This window comes from Notamacropus eugenii, chromosome 6 (assembly GCF_028372415.1).
Source record: "Notamacropus eugenii isolate mMacEug1 chromosome 6, mMacEug1.pri_v2, whole genome shotgun sequence".
In the NCBI taxonomy this organism is placed as follows: domain Eukaryota; kingdom Metazoa; phylum Chordata; class Mammalia; order Diprotodontia; family Macropodidae; genus Notamacropus; species Notamacropus eugenii.
Window position 1 is genome coordinate 67,496,472 of NC_092877.1, and position 17,015 is coordinate 67,513,486.

At 45.2% G+C, this 17,015-nt stretch overlaps 1 protein-coding gene and 1 long non-coding RNA gene across 16 annotated transcripts in view; one reads left to right on the forward strand and one right to left on the reverse strand.

Moving 5' to 3' along the window:
• Positions 1 to 444: 444 nt before the first annotated feature.
• On the reverse strand, positions 445 to 2,893 carry LOC140511248 (uncharacterized). The gene is made up of 2 exons (XR_011969480.1): positions 2,772 to 2,893; positions 445 to 1,001 (listed from the first exon to the last, which is right to left on the reverse strand). It is a non-coding gene; the product is annotated as an uncharacterized lncRNA (long non-coding RNA).
• CPEB2 (cytoplasmic polyadenylation element binding protein 2) overlaps positions 1,680 to 17,015 on the forward strand; it is an 83,256-nt gene continuing 67,920 nt past the window's right edge. For 3 of the 15 annotated variants that reach the window (XM_072620277.1, XM_072620281.1, XM_072620283.1), the window contains exons 1-3: positions 1,684 to 4,260; positions 7,205 to 7,495; positions 8,307 to 8,396. In XM_072620277.1, coding sequence (XP_072476378.1) covers positions 2,485 to 4,260; positions 7,205 to 7,495; positions 8,307 to 8,396 — 2,157 coding nt within the window. In that variant the 5' untranslated portion in view covers positions 1,684 to 2,484. The other 12 variants (XM_072620284.1, XM_072620286.1, XM_072620288.1 and 9 more) reach the window with 11 other exon arrangements.

The following is a 17,015-nucleotide window of genomic DNA, read 5'->3' on the forward strand; positions in this document are numbered from 1 at the left end:
TTTGTTCTTGAATCCCAAGCCGGCTGACATGAGTTTTATTTCTTTTACACCTTGTTCATTTCCCAACATGCCACCCCAGTCCCACCAAACCCTCCAAGAAGTAGGGAAGCAAAGCCAACAAAACGACAGCGTTGGCCACATTATCCTCCGACAACTGCCCCAAGCCGCTTGAGGAAGAGGAAGCGGGTATGCTTCATCGGCTGCTCCTTGGGACCAGCTTGGTTCTGAAGTTGTTATTACATATTTAGGGTTCGCATTTAAGTGACTCAAGGGTAGTCCTTGTGCACACCTAGCTCCTCATTCTGCTTCTTTTACTGAGTCCCTCCTGTGTACTTGTAGCATTTCTTTAAAAAATAACCTTAGTCTCTTTAGAGATCTATTTTTAGGAATTTTCGGCCTTGAACTGTTAAAGAAATACTAATGAGAGATGACACTTACGCGGTATTTTAAAGTTAATAAAGGCTTTTTAAAGCATTACGTTACTTAACCACATGAGAGTAAATGCACACATTCATCCCCATTCTGGAGATGGGGAAACTGAGGCTGGAAGTTACACGCGTCTCCCGCGGTCACGCAGACCGCAGGACACGAACCGAGGCCGCCCTCCTCTATTCTTCTCCAGAGGAGATTAAACATGGCACGGTGATGGTGAGACGCGCACGTGACGCCGAGCCGCCTCTTCTCCCGCTGCCATTAACATCCCGCACCCCCAGGCTCCCTCCTGACCACTCCGTGCACTTCTGGGGGCCCGGGGACAAAGCCAGACGAGGCTGGGCCCGAGCGACTAGGCGTATTTAGGGGAATAAGAAACGACTCCGTGGGGGCTTCGGTCCTGAGGCCCAGGGCAGAGGGTCGGGGCCAGGCTGGGCCCAAGTCCCGGGGGGTCCGGGGCGGAGGCTGGATCGGCTCCCACGCTGATGGCGTCCTGCGTGCGGTTCGGGGCAGCGGCTCTGCCGGGCCGAGGCTTTGCGGGCATCCGGGGTTACCCCGCTCTCAAAGCCCTAAAACGGGTTCAGATGGAGAACTCATCAGTCACCTCCACACGCTTTGTAAGCAGCCAGGGCCATCACACTCCCCGGGGAACGCTACCCACTCCCAACGCCTCCCAATGAAGCTTCATTTCCGGCTGCCAACACCGCGTTACCGCAGTGGTCCCCAGAAAATGACCCTGCCCGCAGCCTGCATCAGTATACACTGCCGGCGGGAGCGTCTGTCAAAACTCCGGCAAGAACCGGGACAAACGGACCTTCGGAACCGACTGGGAACGGCCGGCGTGGCCGCCTCCCGAGGAGGAGGAGGCGGCGGCCCCGACTCTGGGCGAGCCTCAACGGGCCAGTGTTGAGTCAGGGCCTCGTCTCCCCGCAACATTCAGGAGCCTGTCCCGGGGGAAGGGGCGGGAGAGCCGGGCAGAGGGGATACACGGCCAGACCGCTGGCCCGGGTTCCAGGGCCTTTATTCACTTGGGGAACTGAAGACGCCCCCCAGGCCAGGCACAGGACAGCGCCCTGGGGGAAGGGGGGGGCAAGCACGCGCCAGCCGAGGCCCGGGCCGAGACATCTCGGGCCCTAGCCCCTGCCCGCGGCACCAGGCTCGGCGGCCTTTCCCGAGGAAGTCGCGGGGTCGGCTCAGGGCTCTCACATGACCGAGGGGCGGGGCGAGGACTGGACAGGAAGGAGGCGGAGGGGGGCGTTTACCCCAATGACCGCGAGGGGTGTGTACGGGTTTGGGGTGGGGAGGGCTCACGGGCGTGTAAACCACCCCACAGGGCAACGAGAAAAATGTGAGGGAGGGGCCGTTGCCCGGGAACCTCCCGCGCCCCGCAGCACGCGACCCCCTTTGGTCCCGCCCGCCGGCCGGCTGGCCTCGCTCCTAACCGGCTTTTCCTTTTCCCACAGCGCGAGGCCATCACGTCCCGAGGGCACGCACACCCGCCCCCAGAGCTCCTCCCCTCCCCTCCCCCACCCCGCTCGGCCTGGAGGAGGGAGGGGCCGGGAGAAGAGAACCGGGTGACACCGCGCGCTCTCTCCCCCACCCCACCCCGAGCCGCGGCGCGCGCGCGCCCCCGGCAGGCGCCTGCATATTAATGAATGGGGGTGGGGTGGGGAAGAGAGCCTCGGCCTCGTGCCCGCGCGTGCCAGGGGGGACGCAATTGTGAGGTGGCCGTGACGCACATTCCGGGGTTCTTAAGGGGCTGCGGCGGCGGCGCCAGAGCCGGTATCAGGAGGAGGAGGAGGTGGCTGTAAGGGGGGGAGGGAGGGGGCAAAGACGGTCAACCCCGCTCAGTTACGGTGTGTCTCACTGACCTCCCCCCCTCCCCTCCTCCCTCCGACACCCCCCAGCCCCAGTGCTAGTGGCAGCTCCGGTCCCGTCCCAGGTTTCCTAGGTGGGGCAGGCGGGGGGGGGGGGGGGCGGTCTGTCTCGTCCCGGTGCGGATCGCCCCCTCTCTTCCCCGTTCCCCTCTTCCCCCGTGGCCGGACCTGATAAATGGGGGATTACGGATTCGGGTTACTGCAGACCGCCCCGCTCCGAAGCAGCAGCCCCGGGCCCCTGTTCAGCGGCGGAGCTTACCGAGCCTGCCCGCCCGTGCCAGCCCCAGCCGCCCCCCAGCTCTCGCCCTTCGCCCCCCTCTCGCACCCACCGTTGCCCGTCCCCGCTTTCCCCCCGGCCTCGGCCCCCTCCCCGTTCTCCGTCCCCAGCGGCGCCGCCGCCGCCGCCGCCTCTCCCTCCTCCCCCCTGCTCCTGGCCGCGGCCGCCGCCGCGCACCACCGTACCATGCAGGATGAGCTGCTGCTGGGGCTGACGCAGCAACAGCAGCAGCAGCAGCCGCTGTCAGGGTCAGGGCTCCCCGAAAAACTCCCCCACCACCATCCCGTCGGCGGCGCAAAAGCGGGTGCGACCCACCTCCTCCCCTCCCCGGACTTCCCACCGAGCCTGCACCACCCCTCCTCCTCCTCCTCCTCCTCCTCCTCCTCGTCCTCCTCCCCCCAGGACTTCAGCAAGCAGCAGCAGCAGCTGAGCAGCCAGAAGAGGAAAGAGTTCACCCCCCCCCACCCTCCCCACCCTCAGGACTTGAAGCAGCCGCCGCCGCTCAGCACCCCCGACCAGTCCATCTCCCAGCAGCAGCAACAGCAGCAGCTCCGCAAACAGCAACAGCAGCCGCTCGGCCCCCCGCACCCGCACCCGCACCACCACCGCCACCGCCACCGCCACCACCACCACCACCCACCGGACTTCCAGCACCCCAAGCAGCCACCGGGAGACTACCATCCGCTCCCCCAGCACCACCAGCCCTCGCCGCCCCCGGCCCGGCACCACCACCACGGGGGGGTGGACGGTCCTCGGAAGATCGCGGCGGCGACAGCAGCGCCCGCAGCGGCAGCCGGCGAGGGGAGCGCCGCCGAGCCCCCCGATGTGGGCTTGGCCCCCTCGACGCCGTCTCTGAATCTCCTGCCGGGCTCGAAGCTGCCCCCGCTGATGGAGTCCCCCAACCACCCCCTGCTCAACAGCCCCAGTCACCTCCTGCCGGGCGGCGGCTTCAGCAGCCTGCAGAGCCCGGACCTGCCTCACCCGGGCGGCGGCGGCGGCGGCGGCGGCGGCGGGGGGGGCGGGGGCCCCCCAGCAGCGGCGGCGGCGGCGGGAGGGGGCTCGGCTTCGCCACCGCCGCTGCCGGGCTTCGGCACCCCCTGGTCGGTGCAGACCTCGTCGCCGCCGCCGCCCCAGCCGCAGCCGCAGCCCCCGCCCCAGCAGCCGCCGCCGCCGCCCCAGCCCCCGCAGCCTCCGCAGCAGCAGCCGCCGCCGCCCCAGCCTCCGCAGCAGCCGCCGCAGCCGCCGCCGCCGGGCTCCTCGGCCGCCACCCCGGGCGGCGGCGGCTGCGGCCCAATCAGCGCCATGCCGCCGCCCAATCCGGAGACGGACAGCAGTTTCTACCCCGGGATTCCGTCGTCGATCAACCCGGCTTTCTTCCAGAGCTTCTCGCCCGTGTCTCCGCACAACCCCTGCGCCGGCATGAGCGTGCCGGGCGGCGGCGGCGGCGGCGGCGGCGGCTTCGGCAGCCCCTTCTCGGCGGCCGCCGTGCCCCCGCCCCCGCCGGCCATGAATTTACCTCAGCAGCCGCCGGCCCCGCCGCCGCAGCCCCCGGCCCCGGCCCCGCAGCCGCCGCCGCCTTCGAGCCGGCGCTCGCCTGTCAGCCCGCAGCTCCAGCAGCACCAGGCTGCGGCCGCCGCCTTCCTGCAGCAGAGGAACTCGTACAACCACCACCAGGTAGAGGCCGGGCCCGGGAGGGGTGAGCGGGGTCAGCGGGCCGGGGGCGGGCGGGCGCGGGACCGGCGGCCCGCGGGACGGCCGAGCCGCTCGGAGCGCGGAGCCGCGGCCGGCCGAGCGGGCGGCCCGGGCTGGAGGGGAAAGGTCAGGGAGTCGCGGCGACCGGGGGGGGGGGGCACCTGCCTGGGGGGAGGCGGCGGGCCGGGGACGCTGGGGGCCCAGGAGGGACCCCCGCCCGGGATTGGGAGCCCTGAAGGACACTTTGAGGTCGATCTGGGCTGTCCTTGCCCTCCTCTCCCCCGCTACGCCCTCCGCTCCTTGGGTGGGGGCGGGGGCGGGGGGCGTCATTCCGGAGGGAGAAGGTCAGGAACGGCCGCGGGGCCGGGGCGTCGGGGGCTCCCTGGGCTCCGGCCTCGGCCCAGGGGGGTGGGGAGGGAGGGGGAGGTCGAGTGGCCTCTGATGTAGGTGAGGGGAGCGAGAGGCCTTGGACTCCCCGACACCCCCCCCGAAACGGTGCGGCGGAGGGGGCAGGGGGCGTGTGGGCGCGTGTGGCACGCTGGTGTGGACGGACACATGTGTCAGCCCCGGTATGTGCGGGGTGGGTGGGGCCGCTGTCAGCCGGCGGGCCGGGCGGGGCGGCGGGGAGCCCTCGGCTACTTGTTATCTCTCCAGCCCGGGCTAGTCGGAGTCGGGGCCGAGACGGGTGTGGGGCGTGGGGTGGGCTCGGTCCGGGAGCCCCCGAGGGTCTTTGTCGTCCGCCTGAGGACCGGCCACCTGGGCGAGCCAGAGCGTCCGGAGTTGGGGTTCGTGGCTCCAGCTTTGGGGGCGCTTTTAAAGGCGGAGGTGCTGGACAGGAGCCGATGTCGGGAGGTGGTTGTCTGGGAGCGCTGCGTCGTGGGTGCGGGAGGGAGGGGAGCTGGAGGGCTAGAGCGCAGGAGAAAGCGAGCAAAGGGGCATTCGGGCACTTAGGCAGCCGGGCTTTTTAATGGCGAGCGACCTGCGGTCAATCACACATTGTTTCTCTGAATCATTTTTTGGATCCAGTCAGCCTTTGACTTCACACTCCGATTATCTCGGCCAATGTTTCGCTTTTTTCTCGTCCGTCGGCTGACATGACAGCTGGCGCTTAAAACTAGGTTTTCAAACTTTTCTCCATGTGGATCTAGCAGCTTTCTTAGGTTTTTCCTTCTAGCCGCCTTAAAGGTGTTGCGGCATCTTCAGTCGTAATTCAGTAAACCTCAGTCCTTTCTGCAGCGACACGTATACGTTCATTCTCACTGACAGTGGAGGAGAGTAGGGCGTGGGTAACAAACCCAGGGTTGGGCAGTCCTGTTCTGCTCGCCTCTGATGTCTGTAACCTGGAGTGGGGCGCTCGGTGTCTTCGCCTCGCCCTCCGCATCTTGGCATCTAGAAGCTCGCCACAGAGCCATCCCTGCTAGTTGTTTACATAGCGCTGTCCGCATGACCTAGAAAGCTTTGCGGAATATGTGCAAGGGTTAGTATTTACCAATGATCAACGGTTAAGCAGTCTGCTAAATGGGCAGATGGTGCTCAAGTTCTCAGGAAACTGCCTTACACGCTCGGAAAAAGCAGGGACTACGTAAGTCAGTAGATGATGCATACCGTGTATTATTTCAGCCCTGGTTTAATAGAAGAGGAACCTCGGGACCCAAAGAGAGTAAGATGTTGGGTACAAATTCGCAGAGCTAGAAAGTACTATTGAACTTTTACACTTTAAAAGCCCACATGCGTAGTAGATTTGCATTTAAGAATTAAAAACATTAACTACCATAGGCTTGAATACTAGATACAAATTTTGTATTTACAGTTAACATTAAATGAGGGTTTTTTTCCCCTGTCCTTATAACATCAACTATTCAAGTTTAAAACATAATTGTACAAATCATTATGGCTCTTAAGTTTAAAAAAAACTTCCAGTTTTTCAGTAGAAAAAAATATTCTATATCTTGAAAATAACTTCTTTGAAAATCAGTATTTTTATCTAAAAACTGAATAACAATTGTATTCTCTTTCTTTCAAATAAGCAGTTTTTATAGTATTTTATTTTTGCTACCTTAATCTCAGTGGATCCACCTATAGGTAACATCAGACAACTGCTTAGCAATTCTTAAAGTGATTTAATAGCATGGAATTTGTTTTCTTTTTTCTTTCCTTTTTTTAATTTTTTTGAATGGTGCTGAATAACATTGCTTAAAGCTGGAATAAAGGACCTTTTATAGTTGATTGGGAAAAATACAAAAAAAAACCCCCACAACAAACTACTTTTTTCTAATTCTTCCTCTATCCCAAAAGAATTTTACTCATGTAACAGTAACTTCAAATGTATCATTAGCCATTTTTGTAGCTTAGTACTTATTTAGATTCAGTCTAAAATATTTGTTATATTTCTTATGTGGTAAGGGATATTGCATTTCCTGACAGTCAGAAGACTTAGTTTCATTTTAAAGTTATTTATGTGGATAGCAGATTGTGATATTTTAAATCATCCTTTAGGTTCTTCTTTTTAAGATCTCCCAATTTGAATTTGATATACATTCTAAAGTACATTTTCCTCCTTTATATTCTTTTGTGTTAGTTTCCTTTTATTCCTGAAAGAGTAAAAATTACATGGATCATTGTCACAATACCTGTATTTTAGTAGTAGTTATGAAACCTCAGCTTGATTATAATTGTATGTTTGTGAAAGATGTCAAAAAGTCACCTACCAGTGAGGTTTGTTTTTAATGGCAAAATTCAATTAGTTTGCGTCATTTCTAAAATATACAATGTAGCATATGAATCTTTAATGATACTTTTTTATAATTTAGTCATTTTAAATGTATATATATATACATATATATATACTTGTTGCAGATTAAAAATTTAAATTATTATGAGCTGTTTTGATGTTTCAAAAGTAATTTAACTGGATATATTTCCCCAGCCTCTTCTGAAGCAATCTCCTTGGAGCAACCATCAGAGCAGTGGCTGGAGCACAGGAAGTATGTCGTGGGGAGCAATGCATGGCAGAGATCATCGTAGAACTGGAAATATGGGAATTCCAGGAACTATGAATCAGATCTCTCCTTTGAAGAAACCGTTTTCTGGTAATGTCATAGCTCCACCAAAATTTACTCGATCTACTCCATCCCTGACACCTAAATCATGGATTGAAGATAATGTGTTCAGAACAGACAGCAACAGTAATACTCTCTTACCCTTACAGGTAAGAATGGTATGTAAATGGAATTATTTCTCATGTTAATTTTTTTGTAGTAGCAAACTGATTAATGATATCCTAAAGTTATTAATTGGCTATTCAAGAAAATCAGGTTTTTAAAAGCTTTTGTTTTTAACCCAGTTATCACAAGTATTTAATGAAGGCTAAAACATATGAGTAAACTTTGAGATAATTAAGAATTGAAAAGCTTCCTTTTCATAATTAAGTGGTGGAAAATGATAATCTCATAATTGCAGAAAAACTGCTGTATATTTTTAAATTCTAATCAAAGCTTTGGATTGGCAATCCATGGAAAGAAGGATCATGCTGTATTTATTGATCAAAAAGCCACCAGAATTCACGTCATCTAAAATTAATCTGTTTTAAAGTATTCCACAGTTGCCATAACTCTTAATATACTTCACTATGACCAGCTGTATGTGTGTTAGACTGTACTTAGTGCAGCTGTGTTAATAGCAAAAAGCAACCTCAGGGCTTTTTGCATAGAATTCACATTTATAGTAGCTGGTTCAGAGTGGACTTCCCACTGGTTTATCTATCCACACATCCTTTCTAAATGTGGCGTAATAGTTAAAGCAGAGATCCTAGACATTTTCCAGTCCCTTTGATCTTTGCTGGGATTGTAGGCTAATTGAAGTTCCATTATGTCTAATTGCTAATAGGATTTTCTGCAGCAATCCTTTATTGATTTGGGCCACTAAATGAAACATCTCTAGGATAGAAAGAATTTTGGTGTTTGTTTTTTAAGGGTGGGTGTGGGGAAGAGAACTGCTCGTTTCTGATGAAAACTTCTATGCTATTGAAGGTGAGATCTAGTTTGCAGTTGCCAGCTTGGGGCTCAGATTCACTCCAAGATAGTTGGTGCACTGCAGCCGGAACATCCAGAATAGACCAGGTAGGCTGCACAGCGAATATTTTTCAGGATTTTGGTTAGGAGTTAGTATTAATTTCTATATGATTGGGGTTTCTCACAATTTATTAATTACTATCCATTTATAAACATGTAGATAACGTGTCAGAAAACATAGATATAATTGCTTTGTTTTCTTGTGTCATCTATTTCAAATTTCATATATGCTGAATGATTGTAAAATATTAAATTTATTTTGGGGAGGGGGAAATCTTAATTTATCATTGGGATAAAATGCATCTGACGTGAATTGTGAATGTTCAGTTCAGTTAGTGTGTTTAATTTGATCCAAGAAGACTTACAATTTTATTTTAAATATAAATTCATTTAACTACTTTAAGTTTCATTACTGTTTTATACAATTTTAAGTTAATCTTTGTCACAAAATCTAGTTTATTTGTCTTAGGATATATTCCTGCCATTGCCTTCTCTGTTTTCATTCAGTTTTCTTCAATTGTTATAAAAGAATCTTATGAGATAGGCTTCTAAATGTAAAAGAGAGAGAGAGAGTGAGAGTGAGTGTGTGTGTGTATGTGTATGTATGTATCTGCATCTGCATGCGTTGGGCACGTGTGAATATTTTCTAACTACATAAATATTTAAGCTAAGTTGAGGTAGAGACCAAAACTAGTTTAGCATTTACTTCCCTGTTCTAAAATGACATCTTTATACTAACTCTTGAGCTAGAATTTACAGGTGAATCTTTGTCATATGGTCTCCAGGTCTAGCTTGGGCCGTATTCAAGCCCTTTAGGGTTAAAATTGTTGTACATCTGCCTGTAGGCAGCCAATATTTGTGTGTTTATTTGGTATTAGATGATAGGAGGTTAGGGTAGAATTGCAAAAGAAATAAAAAGCCAATGGCCTCTTGATGGGTAGTTTGTAAAACCCTTTCTTGCTCTAAACACCTGTTTAAATGGATAAGGTTTTACCAAAGTAAGTGATAATGCTGTTGCATATAAGTATGTCTTAAGTTTTTGTGTGTGTTTTGTTCTCTGCAAAGAGACAGACTGCCTTCTAAGAAAATAACATGTACTAACCTATTGTAAGAATACACTAAATAATATCAAATAGGTGCTAATTTACAAATGAATTGGATCTGTCAACAAAAATTTATTGGAAAAAATATTCCAGACATAAAATATTCTGAAATTCAGAATATTATGTACAATGTTCTAAAATTCAGAATAATTTAGCATTTAGGGTACCATTATTTTAGGTAGGGACTGGACCTGTGATTTCCTTGGTGTAGGGAATTTTCTGTTGAGGAAATTCTAATGCAGTTTGGCACCTCTGTAACTTAAGAGTTGCCTAAAGCACTTTGAGGTTAAGTGACTTATAACTTCCTTCACTCAGCCAAAAAGTTGCTAGTCTACATCAGAAGCAGGACTTGAAACCAAGTTTTCCCAGCCTCACAGCTGACTTTGATAATCACTGTGCCATGCTTTCTCTGTTACTATTGTTTTATCACATGTAAAATACTCTGTGTTTTATATTCATCACTAATTCATACTTATTTCTCTACTTAACCTGAATTAATGAGGTTTTATTCTGTATACAAATCCCATTAAAATGAGTAGAAGAGGGAATATTTTAATTAAGGATAGCTTACTAGAGGAAATGGATTTTCAAGAAATATGAATTGAAGATCTGAGAGTGAATTTCAAGCAGAGAATATACACTGGTAGGAACATGTATATTGAACTTTGGAAATAGAATTCAAGTTAAAAGGTCTATGTTGGTAGTAGTAAGCTGTTGGATTGAGGAGAAAGGGCAGTGTGGTAAAAGACCTTGACTAACATTTTAAAAACTGAGACTGGGTTTAGATTTACACTCTGTATTTATTGATTTCAATTTGACCTCTTTGGGCCCAAGTTTTTGCCTCTATGAAATAAAGGAGGGCTTCTAGACCTAATGTTCTGTGATGCTTTAATATTTAGGTATTGTTAGAACTGGGCCTAATAAGTAGGGAATCCCAACAAATGAGGAATAGGAAAAAAACAAAGTAATAATTACTTCTATGCTGCCTCTTAGTCCAAAACCTGTTATTTTTAGATAATGAATGGAGAGAGCTATCATAGATGGAAATCTGATATTCAACAATTGTGGTAGTAAGTTGCTAGTCATGTACTTACATTTCAGTACTGTGTGCTGAAATATGCATTTGCTCAGCAGCTTCAAATATCATAAAATATTGAAAACTACTATTTTAGTTTATTATTATTATTTATTTTCATTTCTAGGATTTACCCTAGAAAAAAACTAAGTCTTAACATTAATGTTGCTGCTAAATCTCATTCTTACATAAAGAAAAACACTTAATATTCAGAAATTATTTCCATAAAAGGTAGAGGTTTTCATAGTAGAGGTTCTTGAAAAAGAGTCACTTATCAAATAATGAGCACCTTAACTGATCTTCTAGTAGTCAGATTTATAACCATAACAGAAATATTTTTACATAAATTTTTGGCAATAGATATTTTTTAAAATTTAAGAATTTGGTTGAAATTTTTGCTTTTAACTGTTCTAATCACTTTAATTAAAGGGATTATCTTATCTCATTTTTGTTAGTTTTCCAAGAGTTTTTTGTTGTTACTGCTGTTCTTGTTTTACCTTTTAAAACATTCTTAGTCTATATCAGGATACTAAAAACTAAAATATACTTTGTTTTGAAATTGACCTCCTTAAGTCCATAGATAGGGTTAAGGCTTCTGTAGTGCTACTCCTATTTTTAGCCAGAGGACTCTATTGATAGATTTAAGAGACTGTACATTATGCATCTTCTTCCATCATATGTTTGCCAAGAAATCAGTATGATAGAATTGTCAAAAAGAAAAAAAGGAAAAAGCAGAACTAAATAGAGAAAAGAAATTGAAGGTCTGTTAATCAAAAGGCCAGTTTTCTTTGTTTAGTTTACATTTTTTACTATTCTTTATCAAAATGTTTTATTTTGTTAATTTTTTTACTTCTTAGGTAGAAAAAAACCTTGATTTTAAATAGAAAGTTTCCCCCTTCAAATCTTACCTCAAGTGTGTGTGTGTGTGTGTGTGTGTGTGTGTGTGTGTGTGTGTATGTATATATATATATATATATATATATATATATATATATACACACACACACATATATATATATACATATATATATATATTTCTTATGTCAAGATGTTTTATTTCATGTTTTTGATCCAAATAGTATGGATACTTGTTAAAAAATTGAAGTACATAATTTAGTCCCTTACTGTACAGACTTAGAGCAAATGAAAAATAATGGTCTACTTCATGCACATTTGTGTAACTCTGGCCTTCATCTGTACCAAATAGAGCTTAATGATAGACACACATTTACTAACATCTCCTAATAGCTGTGCTTGCTTACTTTCCCAAGTCAACATGGGGTAGTAGAAAGAACACCAGTTTTGGAGTCTGAGAACCTGAATTTGTATATTGGCTTTGCTTTGTCCTATGAGACCTTGGAAAAGTCTTTTTGTTTCCCTTGGCCACAATTCCTTATCTGTAAAATGAAGAAGTTAGATGAGATGACTCCTGAGGTTCTACCTGGCTTTAAATCTATAATTCTGTGATTCTTTTAAGGGGTGTCATGCATGCCTTTTCTACATCATATTTTTTTTAGATATATTTCTCCTCCACAGAATATAGATATTATCTTAGAATCAGTTTAAAAAAGATATATTTGCAAAGATGATCTTAAAACTGAGAACTGGTCACAGAATCAGGAAGACCCAGGTACAAGTCTTGCCTCCGACCCATGTTAGCTGGTTGACCATGGGAAAAAGTCATTTAACCTGGTTCATGTCCAGCCTCTTACACATATTAACTAGATGACCATGGAAAAAATAATTTAATTCGTCAGTTCCCTAGGCATTTCTCCAAAGATTATAAGTAATAGACAGTTTTCAATCTACATCAACGGGAAAGGAACTGGGAGTACCTATACAATCAGTGTAGATCGCAGGTTTGAACTCACCCTCACCCACCCCCATCCCCTGAAAAAAAAAGCCACAACAATTGAGATAGATAATATTAAGAAAGAACAGGTACTGTTCCTAGTCATAATGCGGTTTCTAAACTTCTGAATAGGTTGAAGGGGCCATTCTTGTCAACACTAGCATTGCTGCATTCTTACCGAACATCTCATTAGGTTTGTGCTATCAGTGTACCTTTTCTGTACTTACTTTCATCCTAAACCAGAAATTGAGGAAAAGCACTGTCTTTTCTGAAATGAACAATGCAAGATTACACACTCTCTCTTTACCTCCCACCCCAACTTTAATTAGCATAGCACTTCTGTCCTAGTTTATCCTTTATGAGACATGTCCAGCATGGGGGAGATTTATAAAAAAGCCATGTTGAATCACTATAATAGTGCAGGTAGAATTGATAGAGAAATAATAGCCACAATTCAGCGTCCACAACTGTTCACCAAGTACTTGTGTCCAGCATTGTGATATATTTATTAGAATATAAAAGAAGACCAATTTATAATCCCTGTCTTGAATTTATTTCTGTAGTTGGGAGAGACAAATTCAATTTAAACATTTATTAAGTGCTTTACTATTTGAAAAGCATTGTTCCAGGTTACAAAGGCAAAAATAGCCCTTAAGTTTGATGTGGGAACAGTAGAAATCAGAGGCAGAAAGTAGAATGTGAAGTTCAGAGAAGCATTCCAGTTGGGGCAAATTCTACAGAAATCTGAAATAAGCTTGGGAAGATAGGTTGGAGCCACATGAGGAATGGCCTTAAATGCCAGACTGAAATATAGTATTTAATTATAGAAGCAATAGAGAAATATAGAAAGTTTTTCAGGAGGGAGTAACATGGCTGGCCTTATGCCTTGGGGAAGAGTTCTTTTTTTTTTCCACATCTGTGTAGATAAGACAGTATCGGATAAGTGTTTTGAAAGATGTGAAAATGAGTTTTGAGACAGGGAAGGGCCATTACTTTACCTGAATCAGCTATACCTGAGGCATGAAGAGACATATTTGAGGATTTCAGCTAGTTGTGATGAAAATAGAAAAGGCATTCTGGGCACGGTTACAGCTTGAACAAGAAGCAAAGTGGCATTGAATATTTTCAGGGGATGGTTATTTGTCTAGTTTGGCTAAAATGTCGCTTATGTGACAGAAGGGTGAAATAAAGCTGCAGATGTAAAACAAGAGGACAGGAAGAGAGTGTATAAGCAAGGGTCTTGTGTTGGTCACTGGTATGTCATAGCAGAATTCTTATGTCACATTACTGTTGTACTGCAACTATACAGCTAGTATACAGTATACACACTGTGGGTGTCAGTGTGGTGGTATGTGTGTACAATAAAAGGGTCAATATGGTATAGACAGTCCTTGTGTATTAGGGATGTGGAAATTGTTTTTGCTAAATTAAAGACCCTTTTGCAAAAGCTTGTGTTTTTTGAGTTTAAACTAAACATTCTTATAAACTCAAATGTAATAAGACTATTTCTTGTTTCCTTATGAAAATGTTGTAAATGTTACAAAATGTTACAAAAAAAAAGTTGTCTTTGAAATAGGATGGTGATTTGGTTATACTAGTATAACATTATGTCTTGCAATCAAACTTTTTAATTTGATATGAGTTTTTTTATTATATTATTAGTGACACCTTGGTAATATGTTTATACTTTATTTCTCCCTACTTACTTCTCAAAAATCAGGTTGTACACATTTTCTAGAGTTGGTTTTTTTGTTTCCTTTTCCTTAATAAGTTAGGTTTTTCCTTTCTAAATTCTGCTTACTTTGTTTTTATTTTCTACTTTCCTTTTTTCTCCCTTAGATCTTGTTTTATGATACATTCCAAATTATTTGTGGTAAATATGTTCAAGATTAGAAAAGAAAAAATTTGGTTTTAGTTTATTGTTAAAATAAGAATTACAGGTATTAGCCAAGAAGAAATATTGTTTTAATTGCTGATCTGCTTAGATTGTCCCTGATACTAGCTATTTCTAGGATTGTTCCATCTCAGCTTTTGAAAACCACTTTCTGTCAGCTGTTAATTGCCAGTATATTATAAGGGTGGTGGTAAACTGTGTCTTGTTGAAGTTTCCGTATTTGGAAAACTACTTGCTTGTTTCCATAGAGCTATGTGATAATGCACAATAAACTATATTATCATAATTTACATAATCTACCAACTCTTTAATTACTTTTTGCAATAGGGTGTCTATAGTTACTATTAAATTGTAAAGTTTCCACATTTCTTTTCCTTTAAACAATATCTAATATTTGTATAATATTTTAAGGTTGTATAAAGTGCTTTGTATGTATTACCTCATTTGATCTATATGATCTTAGGGGCAGCTAGGTGGTACAGTGGATAGAGCACGAGTGCAGGAGTCAGGAGGACCTAAGTTCAAATCTCATCTCAGACACTTGACACTCACTAGCTGTGTGACCTTGGGCAAGTCACTTAACCCCAATTACCTCATCCTGGGTCATCTCCAGTCATCCTGACGAATATCTGGTCACTGGATTCAGATGGCTCTGGAGGAGAAGTGAGGCTGGTGACCTGCACAGCCCTCCCTCACTCAAAACAAAGTCAAGTGCAAGTCATATCATCATTTCTCTGATGGCATGGTCTTCTTTGGCAATGATGAACGAACACACACATGATCCTAGAGTATTATCTCAGTTTTGGGAATAAGGTCATGAATTCAGAGAGATTGTGGCTTATTCATGTTCAATACAGTATTACAAGTGGAATTCAAAATGAGGAAGTCTAGTGCTCTCTTCATTATTGCCATGTTATCTGTCATTCGAAACCTTTGCAATATGTAAGCTAGGCTTGTTTCTCAGCATGGGTATCATTTTTTTTTGTTGCTTTGATTTTATAGCCATAAGCTCAAGTTCAGATCACAGACTTCCTCCTATTAACACCTTCCCCTTTACTTCCTTTTCTTCCCTTTTCCCAAATCCCTCCCCATACTCCACTTGCATTTTTTACCCAGAATGGCAGCCCTCTTAGGAAAAGGTCTGCTAGCTGGAGAGACACTTGAGTAGAGAGACATCTCAGGGATGAGGGGCATATGCTGCTACAGATTGCACAGTCAGCATCTTGGGGAATTGTTCCCAAGGAGAACTACTCAGATGACCTGTGTCTCCCAAACAAGTCCATCTTTAAATCAAAACTTTTGAAAAACCTTAGCAGTTCCCAAGATTATGTTGCTCATGGGTCCTTCCACAAGTCTCAAATTTTCTTGGGATTTCTTTTCCCTTCAATGTATTTACTTGCCAAAATAGAGTTAAAAGGAGGGAAAACCAAGGAAAAGGAGCAGTTGGGTCTTTTGTGCCAATTCAGTATCATCGAAATAATATATACCTGAGAAAATCTCAATTTCCCTAGTCATCTCTGTTACCCAGTCTCAAAGAATGTTACTGTCGAAAGGAACCTTAGAAATCTAGTCTAACCCTCTTTTTCTGGACAAGAGTTTGGAACTCTGATTCCCTGAGATGTAAAATGTGCCAGAGCTAGAACTGGAAGGGACCATAGAGGCTACCTAGTCCTGCCCTCTCCTTTTATAGATGAGGAAACTGAGGCCTAGAGAGATGGAAAGCCTTATTCAAGATCCTCCTTATAACAGTTACAGTGCCAGTTAGTGACAATCCATATATTTAGAAATAGATAATAGTATTTTGAATAAAGTATCCTAAATTTAGCCTTTAGGCCAAAATTGTTTTAGTTCCTTAGTTTTGCTTGGAGGAGTAATCATGCAATTCCTATGATTTACTTTTGAAATCAACTGGATCTTTTTGTAAATAAAGCTATAGTCTTCTTAGGAAGACACAGAGATGTCATGAGTTCATTTGTCTATTTCAAGCTGTTTTTGTTTTTGGCACTTGTGTGTGGGATGAAACAGATGTTAACAATGTATAGCTAAACTAATATTTATTTAAAGTAGTACTGTTATTTTTTCCTCTCTGAAGAAGGGGTTTGAATCTTGCTAAAGGATTATGTTGGAAAATCAAGGGATAGAATCCTTGTGTATGTGTTACTTCTCACAGAGGTACTAAAGATAAAATTAGACACGATAAAACCTCGGCCATTAACACTGAGAAAAGTAATCCCCATACAGAGTATGATCCCTAATAGCTCTAAGGAAGAAATAGATTTTGGGGAACAGGCAGTGAAGCTAGTGGTTGTAAAGTACCATTCACTAATCAGTTCCACAGATTGACTGAGGAAGTTGCATTATCTGACTTCATAGCCAAACAACGTCTGCCAACTTTTTTATGTAGAAGCATGTAGGGTCTTAAATAGGGTCTTGAAACATAACAAATTTTTTTTGAAATTCTTTGAATTAATGAGGACCAGAAAAAAATGTGCAAGATACTGGATTCTGCACAAAAGATAAAAATTGTGACTGTTACTACTTAACTTTAAATCCTATAAGTACGAGAATCTCTGTGCTTCATCTCTTTTCAAATTATCAAAAGGATGTATCTTAGACAAATGTTCATTTTCCCTTTGGTTTAAATGTCTCTAGTAACAAGTGTAGGAAACAGTATATAACCCAAGACAGGTCAGTCCATTTTTTTTTCTTTTGGACAACTCTTAATTATCAGGAAATTTTTACT